The sequence below is a fragment of the Ochotona princeps genome, chromosome X (genome assembly GCF_030435755.1).
Source record: "Ochotona princeps isolate mOchPri1 chromosome X, mOchPri1.hap1, whole genome shotgun sequence".
In the NCBI taxonomy this organism is placed as follows: Eukaryota; Metazoa; Chordata; class Mammalia; order Lagomorpha; family Ochotonidae; genus Ochotona; species Ochotona princeps.
Window position 1 is genome coordinate 52,419,319 of NC_080865.1, and position 24,107 is coordinate 52,443,425.

At 36.2% G+C, this 24,107-nt stretch overlaps 1 protein-coding gene across 2 annotated transcripts in view; it reads right to left on the reverse strand.

The window, feature by feature from the left end:
- Positions 1-318: 318 nt before the first annotated feature.
- CHM (CHM Rab escort protein) overlaps positions 319-24,107 on the reverse strand; it is a 200,922-nt gene continuing 177,133 nt past the window's right edge. Inside the window, exons 13-16 of one of the 2 annotated variants that reach the window (XR_009244599.1) lie at positions 17,555-17,653; positions 11,672-11,832; positions 2,241-3,817; positions 319-2,160 (exon numbers count right to left, since the gene is read on the reverse strand). Coding sequence is in view for 1 of the 2 variants with exons in the window: in XM_058659249.1 (XP_058515232.1) it covers positions 3,626-3,817; positions 11,672-11,832; positions 17,555-17,653 (452 nt within the window). In the remaining variant the exon portion in view is untranslated. Of the gene's footprint in view, positions 3,818-11,671; positions 11,833-17,554; positions 17,654-24,107 lie in introns of both variants that reach the window. The other variant, XM_058659249.1, reaches the window with a different exon arrangement.

The following is a 24,107-nucleotide window of genomic DNA, read 5'->3' on the forward strand; positions in this document are numbered from 1 at the left end:
AAGGTACTTGAAGGATAATACAGCTACTTGTTTTAAAAATTCAATTAACCTTATCTTTCTTAAACTTGATTTATTAATAATCTCATAGATAGACTGCCCAGCTTTGAAAAAGCAAAAAATCCTGTTGTCTTCTGAATGCATCCTGTCTGAAGAGCTTTAGGAACTACTTGGAATTGACAGAAAATATCAGTTTGCTTTAATTAGATGATTCACAGTTCCATGAATGATTTTTGCATAAAAAGAGCATCAGTAGTCTGTTATCTGTCACAAGGAACTTACAGCAGACTCAAAATACCTCAGAACACACTTCAGTTCTCATTCACCAAATTGGAAGAACATTTCAGATTCTTACTTTCCATGTGAGAAGTCAAATTTCATAGGCAACCAATGCACACAAACCATAGCCCATGCCTGACAGCCATCACAGCACTGACTCCAAAGAGAACAGGGTCCAATCCACCTTTATTTGCTATTGACATCAATGTTGGCATCTGGAATGGTTTCCTAAAAGCAAAAAACTAAACTCATTGGCAGATGCTTAAAAAGAAAATCAAGTAGACAGCCCAACAATTATTTAAATAATGGTAAAATTAAAAATATCAGGTCCAAGATAATCTTTAAGTTATTGGCATGTATACCAAATTCTAACACGAAAACAATTGCATACCACACCTCAAAGGCATTGAGAACAGTCTTAATTTCCTCTGAAAACTTACTATTATACTGTGCAAATTATGAACTTGTATTTCATGCTTTTAGAAAGGTTTAAGAGAATTCAGAATAAAAGACATTATTCAAAACAAGTAGACATAAATAATTGATTTGCAAGAAAATTGCTGTAATTCCTGCTTGAAAGGACTACTACTATTTAGTCATCAAATCGCAAATTCAGGTATCTAGAGGAGTGATAGAAGTTAATCCTTAGCATGACCATTATCAAAGGTTGACAGTTTCAGAATTTGCCACCATTCTAGAAGCCACTCATTAACAGATCTGTCATACTATGGACAGCTAAATATCATAGGAGATGAGGAAAACTTAACTAATTTTCCTATAGAAAAATATACAAATTGAACTTTATTATATATTATGTTTTTCTAGGCAGGCACATCAACTAGAAAAAATACAGTAGCAATATAGGATTAATTATTGGGTGTGTTATCAGTTGCTAAACTGAATAGTTAATAACATTTTGATAAATAAGCATGCATAACTAAATATTTTCAACACACACACATCAAAATGTTTTAACAATTTTGAAACTTAAGCTGCTACAGAAAAGTTTGCATTATGTACAAGATTATTTTCATTCATATGATTTCGGACTTAAGAAAGCTCTTACAATAATTTCTATTACATTCTGAGGCAACAGTAAATATTTAAAGTTCTCTAACATGATATTTAGCATCAGTATATCTCAATCACTAACTCACAAATAATTTAAACATCAAAGTCAGGAGCTTTGAAACATTTCAACAGTATGTAATTAATGACCTAGAAGAGACTCCAATGCTGGCTGATGGATGAGATAGATACAATGTGGGCTGGCAAATGAAATCATAAAGTATCTCCATCATTGTTCTACATAGACAGCTGCAGTAAGGCTATCAGAATTTGTCTAGCTATTCTAGGCCTACCCTGATTGTTTGCATAAATGCTATGATGTATTCAGGAGCCCTAAACTCTAAGACTATAACAAAGGATATCTTTGTTGGTGCCACTTACTGCAATTGCATTCAGATTCAAGTCTCTGCTAGTGAAACCTTTTATATTGCTGGTATTGAGGGGCAGGACCAATGCCTAGTTTATTAAAGGAAAGTACCAGGCAGTTGGTACATGCCTTAGTGGGTTTCAGGAAACATGATTTGCCTTATGATCTGAAATCCCTATAGCAAAGTAGGTTATAATGTGATTCTATTGTCCCTGATTTGTGTGACGTTACAAAAGAGGAAGAGAGAGAGGAAGAGGAGGCTACAGAGACAGGGAAGGGGCTGTACAGTTGGAGGTGAGCTTAGGAGCAGCCTGAGAGGCTAGGAATTTTTTCCTTGTAGATTCAACAATATCTGCAGGGGTAGAGGAAGATGAGGCAAGAGATACATTCCTTGGTTCCTTCGTTTCTACAAAAGTCTGCCTGCATAACCTGTTGAAGTCAGGGAGCCTCTGAGCTGAGGTGTACAAACTGTGTGCTTTCCACTGGAATCATGGCCCCCCGACAGGTGATACAGGTCAGAGCATGCAACAATGCAACAAGAACTTTTGTTTCTTTATGTACAGGCAGCTGCAAATCTGAACTATTGCTTGGAAAAAGTAGGCCATCAGGGCTTGGCATTTGGGAAAATTCAAATATAGGCACTGTCACTGTAAGTACATTTCCTGCCTATGTACAGCTCTAACATTTTTATGTGGGAAGTAGAGTAGGGTTTATGAACTGCCCTACTCGATTCAGTCCTTGGTTGTTTAAAGTTGACCTATCAGAAAGGAATATGAAGTTTTCCTTACAGGACTTCAAAACTACGATTCCATGAATCATCATGTATACTAGCCTATAAAACTTTAAAAATAATATTTCATGAAAAAGGCTTTCATTAAAAAAAAATTCAATGTAGCAAACACACTGCTCATTTTCTTGGGGACAGCAATGTTTTACTACATGAGATTTCTGACATTCATACCCAACCCAATGAGAAAATTCTGAAGCAACTTTTCTTTAAGGAAAAACCATCCTAAGGGTGGCACTATACTTATCATTTTCATACAGTAGACAGGGTATTGCTATTTCTATTTAACACGTGGAGAAATTGGAGCCCCAAACTTTCTTAACATCATAAGCAGCATAGCCAAACTAATTTAGATCTCAAGACAATTAGGCTAATATTCCAGGTAGTTGCCTGGACAGAATCTCCAAATACCAATGAGTCTAACTTAACTTTTCATTTCATTCTTTCACCTCTTCATTACTGACCTTACCCAGTATGGTATGTGGATGAGTCACGTAAATATCACTAGTAATATTACAAATACTGATGGGTAGTGGATTTGTGATTTGTTTATAAAAATATTTAAACATCTTAAAATTTCAATACTTCTCAAAAGACAAAACAAATGTTTTGCAAACACAGGACAGGCTGGTACCTGGATCATGATACTTTAGTTTATCTCAGTTTAGATGTATGCTTTTATAGTGTATGTCATCATGTTCATATCAATAGAGAAGTTACACTTCAAATAATCAAAGGAAATATGTGAGCTTATTCTGAAGCTGTGGCTTTTAAACCAACGCCCAAAGTGATAAAAGTTGTGCTAATAGCACAGAATTACTGACAATGCATAGGACTGTTTTCATATCCTTAATGATTCCTGGGAGTCAATTCATCCATAATTTCATCTGTTAATCTCACAGATTTAAAATAGGCAAGTTGCTGTGCTTTAGAAGTAGTCTGTGTTGTTGGAATGTCCTCTTCAAGAAAAAAAAAATCCCCTTTAGGATTTCTATGACCTGTTTCTCCTTATAGTTCTATGTGTCAATTGGCCACTGCTTTCTAACACTGCTCAAACAGTTGCTCCATCAAGAAAACTGAGACTAGGCAGATTTCAAAAGTGAGGTGTCTAGTTTGGTGATTAGGCATTATTCAGAGGGTGCCAGTGGGTCTTCCGGGTTTGCACTTTCCTCAGGAGTCTCTGAGTTGCCCTCTGATTTGGGAATGGATTCTGAAGCCTCTGGCTGTGAAGTCTCTCCATCAAGCACAATGTCTTCTGGATTTGGCGGGGGTGGACAGAAGTCTTCATTTGGGTAGATTTGCTGAAAAATGGTTTGAGCCTGGCCAGGATAAGATAGACAAAACAGTTTTTGTAACATTGACCTTAAACTATTATGTGCATTTCTGGAGCTATCTAGACAAAATTAGCAGTACCCTTGAACATGTCTAACCTGATGACAGCACTTCACCAATATACATTATTGGTTCAGAATTCTAGGACATTTCTCATTCTAAATCAGTATGTGCATTCAGGCCCACTCTTTAAGGATGGCTATTGAGAATTTAAGCATACTTATTCTGTATATCAAGAAAAATACAATGTCCCTTAATATTCTTGATACAATTTCCTATACAGCTTATCTGTAACACCCATGCAATCTAATTTAGCCCATAATAACGTTAACTTAAAGTCACTGGACAAATCAAGAAAAAGTCTTCATTTTTCACTCAACAAGCTGCTTTCTGATATAATTTCCCTGGGCTTTAAGGAATGCAGCACAATGTTTAAGCTCATGAATTCTGAATATACAGATACCTGAAGTGCAAATGCTAGCTGGGTCACTTAGGAGCTATGTGATTTAGGAAATGTTTGTTCAAAAGCCTTGATTTATCACCTATAAAATGGCATCAAGGTAAGCTTCTATAAAATGGATTCTATTATTATTACAATTAAAAGTAAAAATATTGAAATTTAAGTTGATCTTAGTATGGCAGGTAAGAAAACAAGAAAAAAAAGTGCTCTTAACTACACACAGACACACACACGGAGGGAGAACAGAGATTGAGGCAGATAGCACTATATTTTATTCCAAAACACATTCCCATTTTTATCTGTACGAAATATCTCATTATCAGATATAGACACCTGCATGCTAAAGAACTAAGTTTTATCCCATTCGTAAAAGGGAATTATTAAAAGGTCTGAAGATACATTTACTGTTTGAAGATACATTTACCACCTTTCTTCCTTCCGGATACATACATAAGGACATTCCTTAAACCAAGCTATGACCCATAGGCCAAATCTAGACTGCTGTTTTCCATAAATAGGATTTTATTCAAACACAGTCATATTCATTTATTTACCTATTACCTGTAGACTTGAGTACCTGTGATATAGACCATGTAAGCTGAAAATCCTAAAATGTTTCCCACCTGGTTATCCACAATTGGTAAACGGATGCTTTGGGGGAATGGTTATGGGAGTAATATCGGGTGATCTACTCCCTAAAAGCTCACAATGTTCCGATCTGGGCTGGAAACAAAAAGGAATCAAGGAACTGAAACCAGTGTCCCATGTGGAAGGATGGTACAGACACGGCCATTTGAGCCATCACTGCCGTCTCCCAGTGTCTGCATTAGCAGGAAGCTGGAGGTAGGAGCAACACTAGACATTGAATCCCAAGCATTCCATGTGGGAGATCTTAATTGGTGGAGCATCTTAATAGGTGGTTTAATCACCAAGTAAATGCCCTGACCTTTGATGTAGCTTTGAGAAAGCGACAGGACAATAATTTCTTTCCCTTTTGGATATCCTTCAAGGGTATATATTTGGATATTCCATTTACTATGGATATATATTTAAATTTTTTTTTACAAATTGTAGAATTCTTTGCTAAAAATGTGTTCAGTGCATGTTTTGCATATTGATACAATTGCAAAATGGAGTTAAAAGAAAATCTTATCTTGGTGTTAGAGAAGGTTTCAAGGATTATCATGCATTTTCCATGACTTTTCGAAGACCCCTACGAGGTAACACATCTTTCACCACTCATGGTTGCTTACGTGTCTAGAAGTAGGGACACCTAAATTTCTGTTATCAGCATGCTTCTGCCACACAACTCTGCTATCAGAAAATGTGTTCCCTTATTTAATTTCAAGTAAACAATCCTGTCATTTATAATAACATAGATAACCCAGGAGGCCATTACGGTAAGTGAAACAAGCCAGGCACAGCAGACAAAACACCAAATTATTTCATTTATGCTTTATGTGTACAGGGAGTAAGAGTGACTGTCGGGGCTTGGGGGGGGGGAGGTTGTTTGTCAAAGAGTACAAAATTGAAGACAACTAAGTTCTGATGCATCTAATGTACAGTACAGTGAGTATAATTCACAATAATGCATTGCTTACTTGGGATGTTTTGAGATGAGATTCATGCTTCGCTATTCACTGTGGGAAAATACTTCCTACCTACTGTAGAAGTATGGGGACTACATCAAAGTCTCAACCTTCAGTTCTCCCTCATGATCTTTTAATCTTGTATTTCTATCTAGTCTCTCTGCATTTTCACCTTTCCTTTATTCTCTGCAGGCAAACTACTCACAAAATCCTCTCAATGTTATCTCCTATTCATTTTAAACTGATCCTTCCTCCTTGACATAACTGAATGGATGTCATCTTTTACACAGATTAACTGCCAATGGACCCAGAACTGGACTGAATTTTCTTGCCTCTTATATTTTCCCCCTGTAATCCAGCTCCACATCACCCTCAGAGGAATCTATGAAAAATGAAATTCTCTACATTCTTCAATGACATCCTGTTACCAACAGTAAAACCCAAGAGCTTTACTATGGTACACAATGCCCTTAGGCTTGCTTCCTCTCATCTTATCCTCTTGTCCAATCACTACCTATTACCTTCTGCTTCACTAACACAGTTTTTAAAAATTATTTATTTCAAAAGTCAGAGAGAGAAGGCTTCCATCTACTGTTCGCTCCCCAAGTGCCCACAATGGCTAGGGCTGGACTAGGCCAGAGCCAGGAGCATCATCTGGATCTCCCACAGGGTTGCAGAGTCCAAGCAATCGCACCCTCTTCTGATGCTTTCCCAAGTCCTTTAGCAGGGAGTCAGACTCCAAGTGGAGCAGCGACTTAGACATGAACCAGCACCCACAAGGCATCCCAGGTAATATTTTAAACCGCTGTGTCATAATGGGTGCCCCTAATGACTGTTTCTTAATCACAGCTTGGTGTCTGTATTTTGAGTCGGTGCATGTCATACCCAAGTGTTTCCAATTCTACAGTATTTAATTTGAATCCACAGTAACTGCTCAACTCTTACATAGTACCCTGTGTCTGACTTATAGACAAAGCTCATTTATTTATTTGTGTTACTTCTAGACTTTGGGTCTTCTTGAACTATCTGTATGCTACACTCCACCGTCATTTGTCTACATACCTTGCTATACAGCGATTCATCTAAGAAGACAAGATTTTTCAGTCAACTCTCAATTATTAGTCCCTGACATAAACAGAATGTAATTTTTTTATTACATAGTTATAAGAACTCTTAAGACTATCTACTATAAAATGCTGAGCATACATATAGTTATTAACATTACCTTTGTTTCCATGCCAGTTCCTCTTGTTTATTATCTTATCAGCTTTTTCCTTATTACCCATCCCAGAACATTTTTTGTTCCTTAAAGCCCTATTCGTTGTGGCTCACTCCCTCTCTTTTTCCATATTTCCCCATCATGCATAACTTGTTTCACCTTGTGTTCCGTCAGCTTCTGCAAGTCCTGTCTTCAGTCCATGTGCCACTGCTCCTTACTGCAGACAACTGCAGCTAAGCCAGACTTTCACCTTTTCCTTTTTCTCTGGAAGGTTCATATAATGCTTCTCAGTCTGTATTTTTTTTTTTACGATTTATTTATTTTTACTTGATAGGCAGATTTACAGAAACATTTTCTATCCACTGGTCTGGTTCACTCCCCAAAGAGCTGCAACAGCTGCAGCAGAGCCAGTATGATGTCAGAAATTTCTTCCAGGTCTCCCCCATGGGTGTAGGAGCCCAAGGACTTAGACCATATTTTGCTGCTTTCCCAGGCACACTAGCGGGGAGGTGGATTGGAAGTGGAGTAGCTGCATCTGGAACTGACAGCCATTTGGGATGCAGGCACTACAGGAAGAGGGTTAACCTACTATGCTACAGCACCAGTCACAGTCTGCTGTATTTTGTTTGCTAACTATACCCATTTCTAATCACAGAATCCTCCTTCTCCCTCACTCTTTTAAAGCCAGAAGTTAGAGGGTGATTGGTTTAATGTGCTGAAAAATAATTGGGAAAGGGCTAATTATATTGTGGCTCATGGCAAGTTATTAAAAAATCTGTTTATTTACTATCAACCTATCCAAAGCAAAAATAAATATTTTGTCAGTCTAACACTTTAATGTATTTAGGATGTATCCTTATTCAGACTGAAAGTAGCATAGCACTGCCGGAGTCCAGCTCCGGCCCGGGGTTCGGAACTTGTGAAGTGTGCGTGGAGTCGGCGCAAAGAGAGAAAGAAAGAGACGGACCATGATGATAGTGGACTATGCAATAAAGCCGCCTGCTTTATTTATACAGAATCAGTTAAACTCTGGCTCAGACTTTCTACGTCATGGTCAAGTGGGTGTTACTAAGGCCAATTCTGCTGTTTGTTTCACCTAAGGCAGGATGTTATCCATGCTGGCGCCTATCAATCAGTAACACATTCCTACTACAATCCTCATTCTACAACTGGTCTTCAATCAGCTAAGGGAGGAAATGTAACACAGGAGGCAGGACCCAAAGATCAAAGAAAGAGGGAAAGAATGGGTTTCCCCTATACCTGGAGACTAGCACCCTTGATTAGCTAAGGTCAATGGAAGAGGATTCTAAACAAAGGTAACTGCTATGCCTTTGGTTAGCATAGGATCAAAGGGGGCAGTGGCAGCAATAGTGGGAAACCTTATTGCTAAAAGCAATATCAGCAATATCAGCTTCCAAGCTCGCACAGATACCATACGTCAACTGTTAACTCCGCAGAGGCAGACAATGCCTAAATAAACCACAGAAATCTCAGTGGGATAGTCCGGTGTCCATGCAATGGGAAGCGGGCTGCATTCAGGTGGCCAAAGCAACATTCCGCTGGAGCCCTGCGGGAGCTCCCCGTGGCCCTGCCACAAGGAAGCAATGCTCTTCACATCTTCCTGTTTCCCACATCCACTACACGGACCCCGGCATAGCACACTTGAAGAATTTAGAAAAACTGCATCCAATAGACTTGATGTTTAAAGCTTGGCTCAAAAACTTACTAGGTCTGTGTAATGGTGAAAAACTCACTCTACCCCTTTGATCCTCAGGCTCCTGATCTGCAAAATAAGTTTTCCACAAGTACTTAGCCCTAGCACCTATTGCCTTATTTAGTCCTCAAAACAACACGAGGGGTTAAGTGTCTGACAAACAGAAAATGCTCAAATGCAAACTTCCCTATCTCAATTGCATCAGAAAGTGAATGGCAACACAATCTGTGAGCAACTTGATAGTTCATACAATCTATAAAGCTGAGCCTTAACTTAGAAATAGAGCACAAGCGTTAATATTGTGGCACGGCAGGTAAAGCTGCTGCCCCATATGGGTGCCAGTGTGATTCCTAACTGTTCTACTTCTTGTTAATAGTCTGGGAAAAGCAGCGGCAGATGGCCCAGGTGTTTCGGTCCCTCCCACACACGCAGGAGACTAGGGTGGAGTTTCCTGTTTTTGGATTCCCCCTGACCCCTGGCTTAGTCCTGCCCAGCCCTGGACACTGAAGTTATCTGGGGAGTGATTTAGTGCATGGCATAGATTTATCTGTAACTTTCAAATAAATCCTTAGAAACAAGAGTGAACCGAGACCAATAAATGTGTTGTAATATGTCTATAAAGTAATATTCTATATTGTACATTGCCAGCCCAGTCTAACATGAACCAATTTAAGTACTCTTATTCTTATGGCAGTCACAGCTCCTCAGGGCTGGCAGGAGGCACTCCTGAATGAAGCGTGAGTTATTAGTGCTTTGGAAGTGGGGACCATGTACCAATCTGCTCAGTACTATGCGTGCATAAACAGGACGGTGCTATATCAAGTAAATAGGTATTATATGCCAGGTGCATAGGGGAAAACTGAAATATAAACCTTAAAAAGTATGTCTGTGTGTTTCTGCATGCAATTTTACCTTGTGAGCTTTATACTTTTCGTGTCGTCAAAACTGCTCCATAAGAACACACAGAAAGTCAGGTTTAAATTATTTAACCTCCACACAATCACAAAAAGAAATGATACAGTTTTCCAAGTGGTGAACAATACATTTTACCTGTTAAAAAAAGAAACCTGAAGGGGCCTGTGTTTTCTATAAAGGCACTGCCTGTAGGCTGTTCGGAGAGCTTTCATAGATGATATTATTCACTTATAAAATGAAAACCACTAATTAGTGCCTGCGATAATGTTAGGATGATATACTAGAACCAGGATCCAGGTTATCTGATTAAACTATCTATTTAATACAATTACCAAAGTCCTTAAAATATGTATTTCCCCCAAAACTGACATTTTAAAAGCTATTTAACAAATTTATAACTACTTACATTTAATAGTACATAATAATTAATGCCCAAACTAGCTAATACTGTTTTCTGCTATAATAACAATTTATACATGAAGGTTATCTTGTTAGGAAGCAAATTGCCTCATGATAAAATTACCCAATAATTACAACTTTTTAACAGATATAGATCACCAGTTGTATTATAAGCTCTTATTGAAGAAGTTTTCCATTTCAGTTTAAAAAATTAAAGAATATAAAGGGATAAAAATAACGGAAGTTACCTGGCTAAAATTTTGTTGGCAATTTCTGCTTGTAGAGTTGAGAATACCAAAGTAAAAGTGATTTGCTCATTTTAAATCACAAATGAAACTACAAACTATCCCTCAGTTCCCATTAAACTTACAGAATGAAAAATGTTTCAAAATGTAACTTCCTACTTTTGTTTCTCAGTGGTGCTATCACCATCAGACTGAAGAGGAGACATATTTTGGCAAAATTATGCAGAAAATCTGCATCACGGTCATGGCTCAAAGCCTTGCCTTTATGATTACAAATCAGAAGCTCAAGAAGGCCATTTCTATGAAATCTCCAACAATAATGGCAATGAAAGTTCTACTTGCGGTGAAGCTCTAAGTTGTCCATTTATTTATTTGATAGACACACATGACTAGCTCAAAAGACTTTCTATTTTCCTTGACAAGGGCAGAGAAGTGTGTGGGAGTACTTGAAAAGTTCATGGGAAATAGAACTAAAACATAAGCTTATTTTGATCTAAAAGTTTCTGAAATCTATGCAGATGAGGAAAATGCATATTAAGAAAAACTATGGATCTTAAAACAGCACTGAAATAAACTTGTATCTTTTAATTCTATGTTCCATGAATTTTATGAAGAACTTCATATAGGCATATACAATTTCAGCCTAATGTCATCATAGCTAATTTTTGGCAGCTGATGTTAGTCTATACCTCCTCATACTCACGCCCAACAACATAACAAAACTTGTACCTGAACTCCTGTATTTGTTCAGTGGTTACAAGAGCAGCTCTTATGAGACTGGCTCTGTCAAAACATTAATAGAATCAATTTGTGAAAAACAGTTGTATATTTTTCAAGACAAAACAAAATCATTAAGATGATTGCTTCTCAGCCTTTTGACTAAGAAAAGTGAAGACCACTAAAAAAATCCATTTTGTATAACTTACTAGTTATATCCTTCTTGAAATGACTCAAGGTATTAGGGAGAAAAGTTCCTATACTTCAAAACTATACAATAACAGACCAACTATTTAAATGAGAAGCAATGCTTCCTCAGAATACTGGAATTGTAAGTTCATTTCTATGATTATATACTTCTAACATCTTCCATCTCTATTTCTGCAATGGAACCCATTCATAATCTCTATACATCATTATATTCAATGAAAACGTGATAGTATATATAATGGAGACGTGACGTTTATAGGGATATTAAGTAAGAATTTCCAGTCTCTAGTCCCACATTCCAGAGAGAAAAGGAACTCACTTTCCCGACCATACAAATTTTATATTGCAAAATGAAACACAACAACAGACGTACCTGTTTGACTGCATTATCATTTCCTAAAGCAGCATCTGGGCCAGAGCACACATAAACATTGGGTGGTAAATCATTGTAACAATTCCTGCTGATATCTGAAGAATCTCTCATGTTGAAGTACAGAACCCATAAAATTCTCGGCTTTTCAACTTCTTCCTTTTCTGAACATAGAAATAAATTTGACTTGCATTGTAAAATACAATACACTTGTCAATTTAATCAATTAAACCACGAAAACACTGTAACAATAAATCAGATCTTTGTAAGCAATCAGTAAATTTGCATCCACATATTCCAATACATGTGCAAAATATTCCATGCAATCAATGATTACTTTTTTTAAAAAAGATTTATTTATTTTTATTGAAAAGTCAGATAAAAATAGAGGAGGAAAGACAGAGAAGATCTTCTGTCCATTGATTCACTCCTTAAGCAGCTGCAATGACCAGAGGTGCGCAGATCCAAAGCCAGGAGCCAGAAGCTTCTTCCAGATCTCCCACGCGGGTGCAGGGTCCCAAGGCTTTGGGCCGTCCTCGACTGCTTTCACAGGCCACAAGCAGGGAGCAGGAATGGAAGTGGGGCTGCTCGGATTAGAACCGGTGTCCCTATGGGATCCTGGTGCTTTCAAGGAAAGGACTTTAGCCGCTAGGCCACTGCGCCAAGCCCCCCAATGATTACTTCTTAATTAAAAACAAGACTTCAAAAAATATATTTTGACTTCTCAGGTTAATTCCAATCATGTTCTCTTGCACTGCTTTCTCTTCACTAGCATCAAGGTGCAAATTATATGATTTCAAGTGAGACAATAAGCTAAATTTATGGATTTAATGGATAAATGAATTTGTTAAGTTTTAAAGTCAGCAGCATGGAACAACAAAAACTTATAGAGACAAGAATTCATTAAGTAGTCACCTAGGGCTAGGGAGATTCAGTGTAATCCTGGCTCTGAGCTTTTTCTGGGGGTAATGGAAATGTTGTGAAATTGACTGTGACATTTGCCAAATTCGATGAATATATGAAAACCCACTGAATTTTATACTTTAAATTGGTGAATTACAAGGCCAGATGGCTCAACTGACTAATTCTCTGCCTAAACGCCAGTTTCTTATATGGGTGCTGCTTTATGTCCTGGCTGCTTCACTTCCCTCTCCCAGCTACCTGCTCATGGCCTGGGAAAACAACAGTGGGTGGTTCAAGTCTTTGGGACCCTGCACACATGTGAGAGACCCAGAAGAAGCCCCTGTGCCTGACTTCAGATTGGCTCAGTTCTGTCCCTCGTAGACGGAGGGAAGTGAACCAGTGGATAGAAAATCTCTCCCTCCATCTCTCCTACTCGTTGTAAATCTGCCTTTCAAATGAAAAAAAAAAATTCCTTAAAAATAGTGGTAAATCACATGGTTTAAGCATGATATATTAATAAAACTGTTAGTAAATGGTATATACCCCACTAATATTCTGATATCCTAATTTAATTTTATGATTTTGCCCCACTGGATTAGGAAGTTAATCGCAACCAACAAATAACAAAAATGAAATCATAAGACCGTGACTTTTGAGAACAAATTCTCTCATTGAATGACAAGCATCTGCTCCATGCACGGTGCTGGGAGCACAGGAGGTAGTTAGTCCTTATTCTACCTCTCTCCTCCTTCCCTTTTTTGTTCCCTATCAGAGGGCCTACAATAAAACAGATGTCCAATACATAATTTGAATTAATATTAGTAATATATGCTTACAAACAGGTCCAATCTAAATGCCTACAATCTATTTCTTGCTATCCTGATCATCATTTCTATCTTTTTTGCAGAAATGTTGTAATTTCTTTGATTGGAAACAGAAAATATTGCTGTTTTCTGACCCTAAAGTTCAGTTTAGCCAGAATGTGAACCTGAAATTCCAACTGATGTAAAGTTTCAGAAGACTACGAGGCACTTTGTGACTCACAAAGCCATTGTCTTTGATGCGAGCATCCCATAGACTGCCAGTTCAAGTCCTGGATGCTGTACTTCCAATCTAGCTAACGGCCTGGCAAAGGGGAACTTGCATGAAGCTTCCAGCTTAAACTTGGTCCGTCCTAGCCTTTGTGGCCATCTAAGAAATTAGCCAGAGGATGGAAGGACTCGCTGTAACTCTGAATTTCAAGATAAATAAAGAAAAGCAAATGTGAAAAGTGTAAATTCTAAAGGTATATATCATTTGGTTAATTACTGCTATTTGTATTTGTACACGTGGAGAAATTTTCAGCTGACTGCAATATTCAACTAAGAAAAACGTTCTATTTCCCAATCCACAATAGTTTTATTTCAAATAAAATACCTCCAACTAAATTTTTTCTAGTTCATTCTAAATAGTTCATAATTATCAGTGTAAAAAGGATTAAGAAACTATGTAGAAGTCATTTCTCAAGGTATAGCTTTTTAATGCTAAAATCTACAAACCGAGTATATCACTAACTTCATGTAGATGGCAAAATCTATTAACAAAAGAATATGAGAAGTTTATATTTCACAGCTAAAATCATATTGTTCTTGGAGAATTGACTAGTTATCATAGAAGATCCTTAAACAAAGCAACCAATGATTTGTGACACGAGATGTGCAGAGCACTGCAGAAATCTGGAAGGCCTTTATCATTGTCTTCCCCACTTCTAAGCCAAATTCATGGAAGTCCCAGCTAGAGAAGGGCTTTAACTCAACACAAGTTGAAGAAATGAATGTCCAGCTGTCTAGCGGGAAGGAATTTCATCACTGAGACTTTGAAAAGAAACAAGAGGAAGGTGATAAACTGACAGAGGCTGAAAACAGATGTCTGGATACAAGGGAGTTATCAGGTTTTCATATAAAATACTTCAAAGAGGCATTTAATTGCTTTATCATTGTTTGAGGTCAGCTGGAAGACAAATGGCTACAAAAATGCCACATAGCTGTGAAGTACACAGTTTAAAAAAAAAAATTAAAGGTGTCGAGTTTTGGCTTGGAGTTCATAACACATTGCCAGCAGTAGAATTAGTTTTCTGAAATAGCTCATTTCATTCAATTAGTGTGAAGGACTAAAGTAAAGTGATTTTGAGTAAGATCTTGCGAAAATTAAGCTGAAGTAAGTACAGAGCCAGGAAGGTAGAAACAAAGCAATTATGACATACCAAATAAAAGTCAGAAATGGTCGACGGCTGCAAGCCATATTTAGGGAAAGAGTAAACTATTTTGTTAATATTAACCATAGTGGAGATTGTCACAGTCCTAACTAAATTTGGCTACAATACACAATTATTTGCTTTTGAAGTAAAGCAAGTACTTAATGGGCTTAGTAGCCACTAAATAAAAAGTATATGTACAAAGGGAATTTCTTCTTTAAAGTAGTATATTTAGATAAAAAATATTAGAATGAGATAGAATAACTCCACGTCATATACAATGATGAGAAAAATGGGTAGTTGTGACACTTTTAAGACATTTCAAAATATACTATGACTGACATTTTTGCTTCAATTCCAACTGAAAGCCTCAATTATATGTGTGTGTGTGTGTGTGTGTGTGTGTGTGCGCGTAGTAATAAATTACCTAGGGTACTTACTGCCATTCAAACTTGAACATACTGCTTACTGTATATATAAGTTTCTCTTAGTGCTTTGAAAGATATCCTGAAGTAGAAGAATTAGTGCATACATAAATGGTGAGTATCATCTCTTTTTCTCACCTGAAGAATTAGGCTCCTCAAGCGTAAAGCAACTGATAACGTCTTTGACTGTGAAAGCAGGGAAGGCTAAGAGGTCTTTCATGTTCTTAAAAGAAGCCCAACAGGTAAAGCTCACTGAAGTATCAGTACTACTGCTTCCTAACATATCTCAGTAACTCTGGCTGATATATTAAAAAGTGAAAAAGAGAGGAAATGCCTTCAGGATCTATTTGAAGTTATCACATACTATCAAAGAAGTATTGCAGTTGAAATGAAAATATCTTTTCTTAGAAGTGAACTTTCTTGCAAGGTGACTCAGCTGATGTTCACGACTTAGGAAGCATCACAAAATACAAAATGAAGAACTCAAAGGAAAAGAAAATAAACCTGAATAATGTTAGTCCTTTGTAATATGTTTTAACATAAAATATTTACAATGTTCTAAAGCATGGCATCTCATATGATTGTCAAATAATGAAAACATAACAATAAAAGCCATCAATCTGTGAAAATAGAGGCTTTTGCTACAGAGAACAATGTGCTTTAATGTATTAAAAGTTCATATTGCTCGTAAAGTTCCTTCTTCCTCATTTAGGCAGGAAAATGAATTGAGTTCTCTTCTCCAGGTGACTTTGCCTCTTTGACCTGCCATGGCCCAGTGCTCACTTTATCTGGTGATTCATTTTCAATAACTCCAACAGTATTTGTTCTGACATTTTAATTAAAATATGACCAGTACCTCATCCTGATGATAAAAAGGCCTATGTGTCAGTGAAAACTAGCTTTTCAGTGCCTCGGTGCACCTGAGGAACCCTCTGAACACATAGTTCTTACTAAAGAATTTCACTCAGGTTCTAAACAATACATCATTTCAAAATGGGATCACTTTAACCATTAAGATTAATGTTAAAAAAGATAAAATGCCTATAGAATACTAAGTAATGAACATGTAATTTCTGTAAAGTTTTTTTTTATGAAAGAAAATTAAATGCATATGAGAAGACTAATCATAGAAGATTCAAAATCAGTTTTATTATTTGGAAGCATCAGAACGGAATTTCAACGGAAAAATTAGGAAGCATTTTATAAGTGACAAAGAAATTCACTGTATTATATATAAGCAAGGATTAGATGTAATGAAAGCCAAAGAATAAAACTATAACTTCATGTTAGGTTTAAGAATCTCTCAAGTATTTTTGACTTAAATTTTTTAACAGCAACCCAAATATTTACAAGAGATTTTTCAAGGAAGAAAATATGAATATGCACCAAATTAAGTCTCAGAGTGAAGTTTTCAGACTAGAGAACTCTAATACAGCAGCTCACAAAAATTTTGTTGATATTAGTCACTTATAAATGGAACAATCTGTCATCTTACATAAACATTCCTAATATAAACAATCCATCTCTGCAATAAGAAAACACAATCTGTAACAGGTGCATGAAAAAGAAACTGAAAACTCAGAAGGAAATATACAATTGTCTGAATAATCGACATTCAAAGAAAATGATAAAACATGAATCAGTTGAATAAGGTGACCAAGATTCAAGCAAACATGAAAATCCTATAATGAAAGTCACCTTGACTTTACATAAATGAAGTTGGGCTACTTTTTATCACTCACACACAAAGCACACCACAAAAGCTCCATTCACATCTATAAGAGATACCCTATTAAGATGGGGGAGAAAAGTTTGAAACTTCATGGCTGAAAAGCATTTTCACCATTAATAAATATCTTTTGAAAGTCCACATTTATCATGTGACTACTTTGTCATGCTTAGAAGGCTAAATTATCAGGAAGCATTCCTGGTGTTATCAACTATCTTTCTCAAGGAAGATATCTTTTTCTAATAAAGAAATACTTGCATATACATGTTGTACAACACTTACAAAGTTATGAAGATAAAATTACCTGTAATTTACCCTAAAATCAGTTGAAATATTCTTTAAAAGTCTTTAAAGTGCATATTAAAATGTATGCATAAAAATAAATATTTTTCACCTAATTATACATGTGTTTGTGATTTATTTTTCCTTTAATACAAATAGATATTTCACCCCTAGTTTAAGGAGACCCTGCACTCAAACATCTTACTAAACATGTGACAGTTGAACACATAACATTTAGTTTAGGTTGCAAAAACTTTCATGGGATTTCTGAAAGAGTAAACTTCCTTATAGTGAATTACCCCTTGTTTTCTTACCTATTTCCATTTCAGAATACGGAGTAAACAATTTCTGCACAACTGGTTCTAAATCATCTCTTGCTGTTTTAGAAGATGTGCAAGTCAAATGAACCAAATCTGTAAAAGAAATAGCATTTTGAGTTCTTATTCATAAAAAAAATTTGTTTCATTCATATTTAAGGCTGGTATCTGGAGTGATACAGAGTTGAAGAACAAGGTTCCTGCCTTCAAGGAGTTTATGATCCACTGGTGGGAGGCACTTACATTATGTCCCAAGGGTCTTCAAAGAGTTCACAGAGAATGTGTAGTATCTGAAGAAACTAGGTATAAACTTCAATATTCTGTGCAATTATGTACTTTAAACTTTTTTTTTCTTCTTTTCATTTGAGAGGCACAGAGAAGGAATGGGAAATATTACACACCCATCTGGCAGTTAGTTCATTCTCCAGATGCCCACAATGGCTGGGATGGCAGTGGGGGTGTGGGCCTCAGAGTTGCCAAGGGTCTGCATTATCAGGAAGCGGAAATCAGGCACTACAGTAGGCATGGACACCCTGATCAGAGTCCTAACTGCTAAGCCAAATGCCTGCTCTTCAATAAACTTTTCTTTTTAATTCCATTTATTTCCAAAATCCTTTTGAAACACCCTTATGTGTTAACGACAGAACTTCAATATGACTTCTTTTGAAGTACTATACTATTGTAATAATATAGGGGAAATCAGTTGGGGGGGTAGATTTAGGAAGAGGGTAAGGGGAAATCCCAGAGGCTACATGAATTATATCATAAGTAATTGATTAATTATTTAAAACAAAAGAAAATATGTGCTAAAAGGTTAACTTTGGAATCACATTGAGATCCCCCCAAAAAGAAGTTGACTTTCTGAATGGAGTGGGAAAGGTTAGTAGGAAACTATTTATTCACAGAAAAGAGCTTATTTTGTTCTTATGACATTCCTAAAGACAGTGAATAAAAATTGATGAAATAGTTGTGTAAAAAAGACTGGAAGTGGGGTATTTATTTGCCTAAGGGAACACAGTTTATATCCTCAGAACAAACCCCTTATACATACTGTGCTAATAAGTAAACAACAAATCATCTGTTCATTATAAACTTCTCTCAAAACCTTTTGGGATAGCACTGCTGGCTTAATTTGAATCATACATATACTTATAAGTCCATAAAACGGCACAAATCAAAACAGTCTACATAATATTTTTAGGGATTCCTTTTTTTTTCCATCTACAAATTCTTTGGGTCCTGGATCTTGGAGAATGTTTAGCTTAGGGAATGTCATTTAGAAAAAAAAAAGATCCTTCACAGAAACAGAATACTGTAACTTAACTGTTAGAACTCTTAAATGGGGCTGCACAAAGTAAAGGAGACAAAGGAGTTTTACGTACTGGAAGTACTAAGAGGACCTGTAAATGGCAGAACCTTTCACAATCCAATGGAAAGAGATGTTTTGGAGTGAGATAAAATCATGGCAAAAAGCATACTGGAATCAAATTAATATATATAATGACAGTAAGAACTGAGAAATTCCTCCCCTTCTATAAATGCTCACAGATCATTAAGACATCTATATTAAGTTCTCAAAGGAACTTAAAATATAGAATTGATTGTATAGTAACACACGTGTGTCAGAGACTTAAGCTACATTACTCCACTATATCCGAGTGACAGACTATTGTTACCTTCATTTTACAGATGCAAAAACAGAGGGCCAACAAGGTTAACACAGATCTTCTGTGCAATTAAGAAAGAGCTAGACTCAGAATTGGAGGTCAAACCCAGGTTGCCTACCTGCAGAGTGCACGCCCTCAGTCACCGGCCTTGTGTGCTTGCAATAATCTCCTTGCAGCAGACACTAACTCAGAGGTCTTCAAACTGAATGTGCACAAGATAGATGGGGACTCTTTGAAAGGAACTACAAGATAATCATCCATACAGTCACTCCCCTTTCCTTCACTTCATTAAGAGAGGAGTTTTGATAATTTTCCTTTCAATGTTTATTACTTGAAATATTTATAATGTGGAATTAACTTTAGATCACTATAAATTAAGAGAATTTTGATACACTTATACCCCAGGAAGTTCAAATTTAATTAAGTTATTTTTCTGCTATAAATCAGCATTAATGTTAGAAAACATATTCCTTGAAATTATTTGAACTTTCTGATGAAAAATTATGTATGTCAACTTGCAAATGTTCAAGAAGTACATGAACAAAATGCTTGAAACCTAGGTTGGCTATATGGCAAATTCAAAATCAACCTATGACATGCTGTCATGTTTGTTCTCAGAATTAAGAATTTTTGTTAAATGCCTCTTTGTATCCTGTGAGTATAGTTCTTCATAGAAAAAACTTCCTCAATAGCTTTAAAGGCATATGAGGTCACACATGGTCATGCTTTCCTGAAAACAGAAGTGTACTTCAAACAACTTCTCAATAGCTTTAAAGGCATATGAGGTCACACATGGTCATGCTTTCCTGAAAACAGAAGTGTACTTCAAACTGTGAAGGATCAGGATTTCAGTCTGAGTCTACCACATGGGTGGCAGGAACTCAACTGCTGCCTCCTAGGGTACACATTAGCAGGAAGTTGGAATCAGAAGCAGAGTTGGAACTTGAACCCGGGAATTCCATGACAGGATGCTAGTGTCCCAAGTGGCATCTAACTACTGCAAACACCAGCCTTGATGGCAGATTTTTAAAACAAAAGCTAATAGGACTGCAAATGTGAATCTAAATTCCAGTAAACACTAACTTCCACATATAAGAAGTCAATTTACCTCGACTGTACACTTTATGCATGTAGACAAAATTATCCCCAAATTCTGAAGTACAAGCTAGTCAATAACTGTTTTATAGGGCAACCTAACAAGGAATACATAACTAATATTCATAGGCATTGATGTGACTCATAGCTTTACTTCCATACAAGCAAACGGTTGAGATGTAATTTTTAATGCAGCACAAGTAAGCACATATGACTGTGACAATAAGATAAAAGGTCACAAATGTATTTCTTTATGCTACCAAGAGAGGAACCTAAACTTAACGACATGTAGAAAATCATATAAAGAAAACTACAGTACTTTTCAGTAAACGTTAAGGAGGAAGAAGAATTAGGAATAATTATTTTTTTGGTAAATCTTACAATTTGTGTTTCATAGAAATACTAATAGAAATGATTGAACAAGTTAAATTTTCTGGAAGCAGAAAAAAGGTACTAAGAATCATTTTAAATCATTATCTAAACTTCTTAATAGGGTTGAAATACAGAAAATGGTGCATAAATTCGTACCTCCACAAAATTTTGGAATATACGTTATTATATGTATGTGTGCATGCACAGTGTTCATATTTGGGTATCTAAAACAACATCTTATAATATCAAATCCCAGCAAAATCCCCAAATTTTATTAATATGTGTGAAAAGCATTCCAAAATGCCTAGGATATAAGCAAGTCCCATAAAGAATATGCACTTGATTTTCAAATGGAGGAACTGCAGAGATGATATTTTGCTCATTTACAAATTATTTTGAAAGAAAATGAACCCTATATCAACCATAGGAAGGGCATAAGACAAACAGAAAACAAAATACTTAACAATTTTAATAACTTGAACCAAAGCACCTAAGTGGAGAATTTGATTTTATAGGTCAAAAATATAAACATTTACATCAGAAAAGTTATAATGTTTAGACTAGCCAGGTTTGCGCAGAAAAACTCTGCAGTAACTGTGATTTCCTATCAATGTACCAAAAATACCAGCTTAAATGATACTGGCTTCTCTTTATATTGCCATTACAGCAATACCCTGTTAAGAAGTCTGTCAGATGACCTAGAAACAGGAAGTGTATCTTTAATCCCTCTGCCAGAAAAAGAAAAAAGGGGGGGGAGCTTTTTAGCATCTAAGGTAAATATTACAGACTAATGCAACCACTTTCTTCCAATTGTGACAATCTTAGTAGTAATCTCCTTGTCTGGCCCTCTGTAGATATAGAATAGCAAGTAAGGTGGAAAAGAAGATAGTAGAAACTATCTTCTATCAGAAATAGTATCCTGATAGCGGCATGAAAACAGCCTGACTCAGTGAAAGGAGGAAGACACAGGAAATGAAGACACAATCAAAAGCATAAAAGAGCAAAGAGGCCTAAACACGTCCAAGGGACTTAAGGGCATTCTGGATTATAGTGGACTGTAATAAATAATGTTCACAATATTCCTAAGATATAGGAGGGCAAGACGTCTAGTATATTCAGTATAGAATGACAAGAAAGTATGTGACATGGGCTAGCAAGATAAGACAGAATACATTTTAGCTGTTTAAAGAATATATTTTGGGGGACTATAGCACATTAGGAAATGCTAAGTAAAGGATGTATTAAATCTTGTTCATTTGAGTACTTTCAACAAACTCTCAAATCTTCCATATTTCATTTCCATGTTAATGAAAACTGGCTTTAACAAATTACCTAGGGCTCGGCAGCGTAGCCTAGTGGCTAAGGTCCTCGCCTTGATCCCATATGGCCGCTGGTTCTAATCCCGGCAGCTCCACTTCCTCTCTATCTCTCCTCCTCTCAGTATGTCTGACTTTGTAATAAAAATAAAATAAATCTTTTAAAAAAAAAAAACAAATTACCTAAAACCTTCTTGTTTTGGATATAAGGTATCCTTGGATTCCTTAAGAGATATCTCTCACAGAAGCTTTGGTTAAACAAAACCAAAAATTATTTTGAAATAAATAAGGCACAATCAAGGACTGCAGAGCCGAGCAAGACATTCTTGAAACATATTCACCCATGTTCCAGAACAGGTTGCTAGAGTTCCTTGAGTCTTCTCTAACTGTATCGATTGATTTAGCTGTAAAAACCTAGTTCTTATGGAGTACTTCTCAATGACATACACTGCTCATATGAATTTGATCTTGGTAACAATTCTGGGGTAGATACTATCATTACTGCTATCTGGTAGAGATAGGAAAGCTGAGAAATATAGAGAAAGTAACTTGCCTTATGTTAGTCAAGTAGTAAACACAGCAGTCCCTCTGTATACATAGGGCATTGATCATAGGAATGCTTGTGAGATACCAAAATCTGAAGACATTCAAGTCCTTTATATGAATGATTTGGTACTTGGTACATACACATTCTCTCATATAGTTTAAATTGTATCTAGATTACTTAAAACAATTAATACGATGCAAATACTCCGTAAATAGTCCGTGTTTAGGAAAAAAGAAAAAGAAAAATATATAAATGTTCAGCATACCGGCAAGTTTTTTCAGTCCTCAGATTGCTGAATTCACAAATGCAGAACCCACAGACACAGAAAGTTAACTCTAAAAGCTGAATTTGAATGCAACCTAAGTTTATTACCACTGTGACATAGTAGGTCAATAGAGTGCATTCTCTTTATGTACCTTGTGTCTGTCAGAGACAGCATTCTTACATGACATGAAAATAAACCTTAGTTCATATTTACGGTGTTACAAATTCTAAATTAAACAAAAACTTGAGCCCATGTGACATCTGCAAAAAGTCATTAAGACAAGTAAGAATGAAATTAAAATATTTTTACATCTTAAGTACTGTTGATCACACATTTAAAATTATAGTACATAATCTGTACAGCATAAAATGAATAACAAAGCATAGAATGCATGATTTGGAAAGACAAATTTAAAGTGCTGAACAACTGAAAACACTGAGATAATTATGCATTGTATTATCGTTACATGATTTCTAAAATATTAACACAAATCCCTTCATAATTCTAAGGCATTATATTCTATTGAACGGGATACCTTGATGGAGTATTTAATATAATGTACCAAGATACTGGTCAACTCTGAATCATACTGTAAATGGCTGTAAATTTCTACTGTTTTCAATGAGAAGACAAAGTTATTTATTGATCAAGGAATGGGTGAATTTTAGTAGTGCTGAATAGAGGTAAATATTCTGAATTTGGCCAACAAGTTCTTAGCACATGTTCAACACAAATAAAACAAAACGTTCACTTGCTATAAGGAGAGAGGCCTGTGGAATGCTTAAATTGTCTCACCTTCCATTTATTTGAGTTGGAAAAATATCTTTAAAATCAGTACAATTTTTAAAGATTCATTTGAATAATAAAGCAACAGAGAGAGAGAGACATTGAAAAGTCTTTCTTCTGCTGGTTTACTCTACAAATGCCCACAACAGACAGGGCTGAGCCTCTCATGTTGACAGCAGGGGACCAGGCATTTTGGTTATTAGCCCTTGTCTTCCCAGGCACATCAGTTGGAACCTGAATCAGAAGTGGGACAACCAGGTCTTGAACAGGCACTCTAATATGGGATGCCAACATAATTAAGTGGTGGTTTAATCCACTGTGGCTGAATTACAAGTAGTGGCCTAATCAACTCTTCCATAATGCTGGCCACTCAGCACATTTTTAAAACAAAACATATGTCTTTACCTTTATAGCGCTATGACTGATGAAAAAGAAATTATAGTAGATTTAGATATAAATGAGATCTAATAAGATCCAGGAATTCCATGCAAAAGTAAGTATA